General features: G+C 44.0%; 1 protein-coding gene across 1 annotated transcript; it reads right to left on the bottom strand.

The window, feature by feature from the left end:
* Positions 1–707: 707 nt before the first annotated feature.
* On the bottom strand, positions 708–3,959 carry LOC118089553 (protein FAM163A). Its single transcript, XM_035124350.2, has 2 exons — positions 3,688–3,959; positions 708–1,498 (listed from the first exon to the last, which is right to left on the bottom strand). The coding sequence occupies exons 1-2, from the start codon at positions 3,778–3,780 to the stop codon at positions 1,088–1,090; spliced, it is 504 nt and encodes a 167-aa protein (XP_034980241.2). The 5' UTR covers positions 3,781–3,959; the 3' UTR covers positions 708–1,087.
* Positions 3,960–8,440: the final 4,481 nt, after the last annotated feature.

The raw sequence follows: 8,440 nt of genomic DNA, 5'->3' as shown, positions 1-8,440 counted from the left end.
AATTGAGAGAACAGTCCTTTTTTTTTTTTGCACCACTTCCCAATCTCCCTTTCCTTTATCTTTTGCATATTACGTGGTGTGTGTGTGTGTGTGTGTGTGTGTGTGTGTGTGTGTGTGTGTAATAAGCAGAGAATGGTTCACCTATTTTTACATTCTAGTACAGAGAATAGCATTCCGTTTGTAACTATTATATTACAAGGATATTAATTCCATTTACAGTGGTGCCTCGCTAGACGAATTTAATTCATTCCACGGGTCTTTTCTTATAACGGAAAATTCGTCTAGCGAATCCCATAGGAATGAATTGAATTTTTTTTTTAAAAAAAATTGCCCATAGGAACGCATTAATTGAATTTCAATGCATTCCTATGGGAAACCATGATTCGCTAGACGAATTTTTCGTAAAACAAATCCGTCTAGCGAGGCAACCTCCGCTCGAAAAATCCTTTCGTTAAGCGGAAATTTCGTTAAGCAGGGCATTCGTTAAGCGAGGCACCACTGTATTTGTTTTCCTCCTCTCCACTTCCAATGAACAGGAGCACTAGAAGTGAGTTTAGCAAGGATTTCGCCACCCTTCTCGCTAATGCCACCGTCATTACTGGATAGGACAGTGTCCAATAAATGGTGTGTTGGCTGACTTAGTATGCACTCATATTACCTGTCAAGGGAGACCAGTGGCTATTGCTTTGGAGAGAGAGAGAGAGAGAGAGAGAGAGAGAGAGAGAGAGAGAGAGAGAGAGAGAGAGAGAGAGAGAGAGAGAGAGAGAGAAATAGGGTTTTCTACATGTAGACACCAAAGATGTATGTGGGGGTCAGGGTGGACCTGCAAGAGTGTTTAAATACAAGTTAGTTAGTTTGTACTGTACATAGCCCTCCTTAGACAAGACCCTTCAGTGGACCCAACACTGTTTGCAGGTTCAAAAACCGCCAAGTTCAATGTCTTGGGTGCAATGTCACTACTTTTCCTCTTAACAAGAAGAGCCTCAGGAACAACGTCGGGTCTTGGATGCATGTTCCGTTTTTGTTGAAAGGTTTCCGTAGCAACCCGCATCAAACCGAAGCACCCTACGTCTGAAACCGATTGTGATCAGACTTCTGTACTGAAAGCCCTTGAGTTGGGAAAGGTCTCGTGTATGATGCAGTGGTGGTGGGTCACCGGGAAACTCGGGGGGACAGCCATTTTGAGGGGCAGCCCCATTTCTTTGCAGCATGTAGGCATGTAGGTGATCCTCTCGCCCCCGTTACGCACCAGGTCAGCGGTCCGTATGTAAAAGGGGGAGCCATAAGGGGAGCAGGTCGGGCAATGGTTCCGATTGCCTGGCTTGTTAATCTCATGGGGCGGAAAAGAGGAGTTGCCCTGCCCGTCCATGATGCGAGAGTTGCAAGCGTTGCACATGGCATAGTGCGAGTGTGAAGGAAGGTCAGTCTCCTCCTGCTCCTCCTCCTCCTCCTCCTCCTCTTCCTCTTCATCAGTGTCATCTTTCTTGCAGCAATAATACTAAAGCAGGAGGGAAAGACCTGTGGTTAGGTGGCACACGCAAAAACAAAAGTGCATTAAAAATATAACAATGTTTGGCATGTGGGTTAAACCACAGAGCCTAGATTTACGAAGCTAAATGTTGTGCAGTCACAGCAGATTGAATTCCTCACGCTCAAAAATGTGTTTTTAAGACCCCACACTGAAGAAATGTGCCAAAACTAACTCACACCTCCGAAAATGGCATGCCCTAAGTAGCGGAGTAGGGGACCCGGGTGGCTCTGTGGGTTAAACCACTGAGCCTAGGGCTTGCTGATCAGAAGGTCGGCGGTTCGAATCCCTGCGACGTGGTGAGCTTCCGTTGCTCGGTCGAAAGCACCTCAAAGTACAAGTGGATAAATAGGTACCGCTACAGCAGGAAGGTAAACAGCATTTCCGTTTGCTGCTCTGGTTAGCCAGAAGCGGCTAAGTCATGCTGGCCACATGACCTGGAAGCTGTATGCCGGCTCCCTCGGAGAATAAAGCGAGATGAGCGCCGCAACCCCAAAGTTGGTCACGACTGGACCTAATGGTCAGGGGTCCCTTTACCTTACTATAGTTTGGTAGTGTTGTGTATTATTCTTAAGATTACAGTCTAGCAAACACCTGCACTGTCAACAATGTTTTCTTGTAATAAAATATATATATACAAAACAAAAATAGAGACAGACAGCTATCCACCAGAGATAAGTACCATAAAATATTTGTTTTTATACTAATTTATTTTGGTTTGGAGGAATTTTTTTATTTCTCATTCACTTCATATTATGTTACATTACTTAATTCTTTCGTCTGTTTTTTTGCCCTTCCCACTTCTGCCTTTCACCCCACCCATAATTGGAACGATGTTCTTTGGACATAGCACAGGGGTGCACAAAACGTTTTTCAAAGAGGGCCAGATTTGGTGCGTGAGGGCCAACCAAAGTTGTTAGTTGTTCACCTTTTTTAGGATTCAAGTTGTTGAGGTTTTTTTTTTTTAGGATTTTAATCTGGCTCCAGGACATATACTGCCACCGGGGCTGGATTAAATTGACCAGCGGGCCAGAATAGGCCACTGAATCAGACTTTGGACATGCCTGATTTAGCACAATTCTGTATTTGTGCAGAGAAATTGTCTGACCAGCCCTGATGGTGGCTGAAAGTGTGAATTGCGACCTGGGAAGGTCTTATTCAAGTGTCATGTGCCCCTTGACCAAGATGTTTTATTTGAACCTCAGCCACCTGTAAAATGGGGATAATACTACTTTACAGGCCTACTGCGTCTCCACCCCCATCATTCAGCCCGGACACTGAGATCCAGCACCGAGGGCCTTCTGGGGGTCCCTCATTGCGATAAGTGAGGTTACAGGGAACCAGACAGAGGGCCTTCTTGGTAGTGGCACCCGCCCTGTGGAACACCCTCCAAGCAGATGTCAAAGCAATAAGCAACTATTTTACTTTTAGAAGACAACTGAAGGCAGCCCTGTTTAGGGAAGCTTTTAAGGTTTGATGCTGTACTGTTTTTAATATTCGGTTGGAAGCCACCCAGAGTGGCTGGGGTATAAATAATAATAAATTATTATTATTATTATTATTATTATTATTAATGTTCTTCATCCTTCCCATGTGTCAGGGTTTTTGCGACTACTCTTGAGTAACGACTCTCCACATGCTTGTCTTTCAGGAACTTTTATTGGTGCACATGATTTACAGTGAATTGAGCTGCTGGTTTCATGTCTCATCAGTCCGATTCAGAATCCGGCACTGCCCCTTTTCGCGACTTTGACCAACATAAGAGTCGCGGGACAGCTAACCTCCTCCCCTTTCTCCTCCTCCTTAATTCCGGTGTTGGGGGGGGAGGTCTCCGGCCCTTCTGAGTCCCCTCCTCTCTTTCCCCCTCCCTCTCTTCCTGCCTGAGGAGCAGTGGCTCTTGGATGTTGCCAGAGCTCTGGCACTCCCTCTCCGTCTCCTGACTTTCCCCTTCCGACCCTTCGCTTTCATTACTGCTGGGAGATGGGCTGCTCCTGATGAGAGGGGGGGGGGCTGTTCCCTATAAGCCCTCCCCCTTACACCATGTTTGCTGAAAGACCATGTAACTCTGGTGGACCCGCAGGAGAGTTGCTTCATGCCTAAAATGTGAAGCTTTCTTTGGATACAGAAGCAAAACAGCCCACAGAAGCATAGATTCTTACCTGTAGTCTACAATAGCACAGAACAGCAATGATACACAGTAAGATCACTGTTGCTAGTATTCCTCCAGTGATTACAACAGTTCCTGCTGTCATCCGACCGATTCTCCATCAAACTCTAGAAAAACAACAAAGATAACTAGTAACAATTAAGAATCCCTATAGCAAGGGTAGGCAGAAGGTAAGATTGAGGTGTACAACTAGTAGATCTCTGGGTGGTTTGCCGTAGATTGAAAAGAATTGCCAACTGTTGCCAACAATAAAATAATGGCAAATAAAACTTATGGACTATGCAGAAATGGCAAAACTGATGGCAAAATTCAGAGACTCTGACAAAGAGAAGTTTAAAAAAGAATGGGGAAATTTTATTGTTTATGTGCAGAAATACTGTAAACCAGTTGATACATTGGCAGGTTTGATTAAGCACTTTTAAGTAGTAAAAAGTGCTTAATCCTTAATTCCTCTCACTGGAAGGACAGATCGTGAAGCTGAGGCTCCAATACTTTGGCCACCTCATGAGAAGAGAAGACTCCCTGGAAAAGACCCTGATGTTGGGAAAGATGGAGGGCACAAGGAGAAGGGGACGACAGAGTTACGTTTCCTCCTTGGTTCGTTCTTTTTCACTAAGTGAACTCACCGAGGTAGGACATGCCTGAGCTTGCTCGCTACAAGCTCAGACTACGTGCTTAGCGCTATTTCACTATCTTTTCTGCAGGGAATTAGATGACATTGACTATTTAATGAGCGTTCATTCTGATCTGTTTGTGGGCAGGTTAAATGATGTTGCGTCCTTCCACACTTCCCAGTGCATTTTCCCATCACTTTCCCTCGGGGGATATGGATCTGTTGTGGACATCCCAGTCAACTACCAGCTGTGCAACCAAAATTTGCAGACATGTGACTGAATCCCACCCGAGAACAGAAACATTATGGAAGCACCCTGTGTCTCCTTTGATCCTGCCTCTCGTTGGTTGGCCTTGGGGTGCTAGTAAAAAAGCCAAAGTAGATCGGACAAGCATGAAATCTTCCTACCGTACTCCTGCCCTGATTCCTCCAAGTGTTGCTGCTGTTCTCTACTCTTATTGTCTTCTGTTGTTACTTATTTAAAAAATGGCTTTTAAAAATCACATTTAAATAGGATTTTAAAAAGGCAGTGGGCTGAATCAGTTGAGTGAGTTGATTAATCTATTGAAGCTTAACTGATGAATCAAGATTTAACTAGTGAGAGCCACATTTAATCTGTGGGATCAAGAGTTAAAGATATTACTTGTTTGTTAGTCTGTCTAGTGTGGTAGCAGTTCTGGGGTGCGGCTGGAATTGGGAATTTAAAAGGAAACATTAAAGATGACTTTTAGCTCTGACGACATTGAGGATCAGACCGAAACACCCCCATTCAAGGAGCTAGTCTGTTATTCCATTGAGTTGCGGGTTGTGTAATGCCATTATTCCTAATTAAAAGAACAGCTGAGGCACAGCACACCAGTCTCATTAAAAGCCAAAGCAAATGAAAGTTTGTATTGATTCCTCGATCAATCTGTTACAAAACAAACTAAACATCTCATAGCATTTGATTTTCCTCTGCAATAGCCCTGGATCTGGGGCTTCCTTCCTGGAATGGTCAGTTCCTTATCTTCTAGATCAGTGATGGGCAACCTTTTGAGCTTGGTGTGTCAAAATTTGCCAAAAAACTGAGCATAACTCGGGTGGTGTGTCACTTCGAGAAAAAACCCATAATTTTGCGATATTTATAGTTTAAATAACAAAAAAGGAAAATTATAATATATAACTGTATTTAATAAACCAAAAACTAAATTATTTAACCAAACCAAACACCCCTTATTTATCATAAAGTGCCCAGAGTTGTTGAGCTTTTTGGGGGGAGCTGCTGACCAAAGTTTTTGAGGTTGCTTTGCTTTTGGGGGGGGTGCCCCAAAGCTGCTGCACTTTTTTTTGGGGGGGGGGAGAACAGAAATAAATGACAAATAATACCTTCACTGGAACTAACACGCAGCACCGACATAGTCTGCCAAAGCGCCAAAAACCCCAGCACAGAACGGGTTAAAAAACAAACACTGTTACACCCAATCATCGTCTGCCAAAGCGCCAGAAAAACAGCACAGAAAGGGTTAAAAACCAATCTCTGGCTACTAGCAACAACAACAACAAAAAAGATCCGGGTTTTAACAGCGGAGACAAGCTGTAGCGGAGACAAACTGTAGGAGGAGCGGGAGAACAAATGGGGAAAAACAACAGTGCAAATGGGCCAATGGGGCGCGTGCCAGCAGTGAGGGCTCTGCGTGTCACGTCTGACACGCGTGTCATAGGTTCGCCATCACTGTTCTAGATACTCCAAGGGCAATCCAAATTGACTTGAAATGGCAAGATAAAGATTCTCTAAAACTGAACACAGATTTTATACTACTGCCTTGGTAGCATGTGGCTTTCAGCAGACTTGGTCAGGGGTTGTTCTCAATGTTGGGTCGCGTCTAGAGATCTCAACTATTGCCCTTTCATTGGAAAACAGCAGGCATATGCCTTTTTCCAATAAAGAGTAATTTCTTGTGAAGAGGACATCACAGAAAACAAATTTTGAGCAGGCTTTTTTTATGGCAAGGTAATTGCCTCATCCAGTTTTGAACTATGAGCCTTCATGCCACACATCAGAAGCAGGGATAAAATGCTTAACGTTCATAAATAACTTGAAAGTTTTACGATTATTTTATAAAGCAATTTCCCGCCATTGCACCGAATTGGCAGCAGCCCAGGTGCTCTCCAGGTGACTTTGCTTTCAATGCCTCACTTTGAGGAAGAATTGTCAGAGGATCACTTCCTCAGAGAGAGGAATGGGGCATTTATGCCACTGTTACCTTTTCAGGTGCACAAGGAGGAACACAGGAGGACGAGGGCGGAGGCCGCAGTGGCATTAGCAGGTGAATATTTCAGCTTTCAACTTCCAAAAATGAGGGGTGCCAGAAAGTTGTAACATGACTTGAGAATTCAAAAGATATTTCGGTTAAATTAACATAACTTGGTTTTGCTTGGTAAGTAGTAGTAAAATCGCATATTAAATATCAAATGTGATTGCAGTTATAGATTCATATTATTATTTATTATTATTTAGCATGACATTTCCAGAAGGTAAAATTAACATTCTTGGGTTTCCCAAAAGTTTTTTTGTGTGCTTTTTCCTCAAACATAAACCTACTGAGCTAAATGTTGTCCGGTCACACCAAAAATCAATAGCAGATTTGCATTCCTCATGCCCAAAAGCATATTTTTTAAGACTGAAGAAATTTGCAAAGATTATGTTTCAGACCCTCAAATGACACGCCCTAGACTGTGGCCGTGTTGGCTGGCTATGAGCCAGTCAGTCAAGGCAGGCAGGTGGCTGGCTGGCCCTGAGAAAGGTGGATGAGGGAGATCATTTTCCTCCTCCCTTCCTGATCTGCCACCTGAGCCAAGTGGCTCAGCATCATTCGCAGGGAGGGCTGGTTCTGCCAGCCTAAAACAGTGAGGCGAGATTGCATGACAACTGAACAACGTGGCCTCTTGGGGACAAAACTCGAAGCGTCTGTTATCAGCGGTGGGACGGATTACCTGAGACAAGAGGTGATTAAACTGAAGCTGGATGAAAGGGATACTCTGAAACAACAGGAAAATTAGCAGAGTCGCTGTCCGGCTGCAGTCTGATTGGGGCAAAGTCTTGAGGGGCAAAGCCAATTGAGGCAAAGGGTTCCAAGACCATGCCATATTTGAACCTGAGTATCCAAGATGTGCCATGTGAGAAATGACGGTGAATGTGTTTAATTTTAAGATATGCAAATGGATATGGATTGCATTGCCAATGGGGCGGTGTCAGTTAGAAGGAGACATTTGCTCTTGCCAGTGGGCTAATGGAGTCCCATCAGCCCCAATCAGAATGGTCAATGGTGAGGGATGATGGATGCTGCAGTCCAAAACACCTGGATGGCATTGCGTTGGCTACCCCTAAAACAATGTTGGCAATTGGCAAAGAGATCGGGGTGTATAAAAGGGATTAGCATACACCCAGAGTTCTTGTGCTTCTCATTCAGATGATGAGGACAAGAAATCCCCTTTCAGTGAGGTTAAGGGTTGCTTAAGTGAGGGCACACTCATTCTGCAGCTACCTGTAGAATGGAACTTAAAGGACATTGCAGTTTTCGGGTACACAGAGGACTGGGCTATTTGGCAAGAAGGTTCTATTTAGCAATCTTTTATTTTTTAGAAAAAGCAAATTTTATTATTTATATGCTGCCCGTCTGACTTGGTTGCCCCAGCCACTCTGGGGCTAGAAGTGGGACCTCCAACAAAATGTTACGGTGTGGAGTGCTCCTGTTGAATGTTTCAGCCAGCCAGCTATGCCTAATGTCAGAATACTCCATTCCGATCCAAACTCACACACAATAGCATGGCCACAGAGCATGGTGAGTCCCTTAAGGGATGATGATGATGATGATGATGATGATTGCCCTCTTGGTATTTTTCTCAAAGACGAGTTCTTCCAAGCTTGCTGATACCTCTCTGTTGTATATGGATGGTGATGCTTTGGCTACATAAGGACCCAGGACTCAGACAATGAGCTCACTATGAGTATAGTATACCAATCGGATATCATATAGTCCAGGGGTCAGCAAACTTTTTCAGCAGGGGGCCGGACTATATTTTGAAAAAAATTATGAATGAATTCCTATGCCCCACAAATAACCCAGAGATGCATTTTAAATAAAAGGACACA

This window comes from Zootoca vivipara, chromosome 7, assembly GCF_963506605.1.
Source record: "Zootoca vivipara chromosome 7, rZooViv1.1, whole genome shotgun sequence".
In the NCBI taxonomy this organism is placed as follows: Eukaryota; Metazoa; Chordata; class Lepidosauria; order Squamata; family Lacertidae; genus Zootoca; species Zootoca vivipara.
The sequence above is the reverse complement of the archived record's forward strand: the minus strand, read 5'-3'. Positions and strand labels throughout refer to the sequence as shown.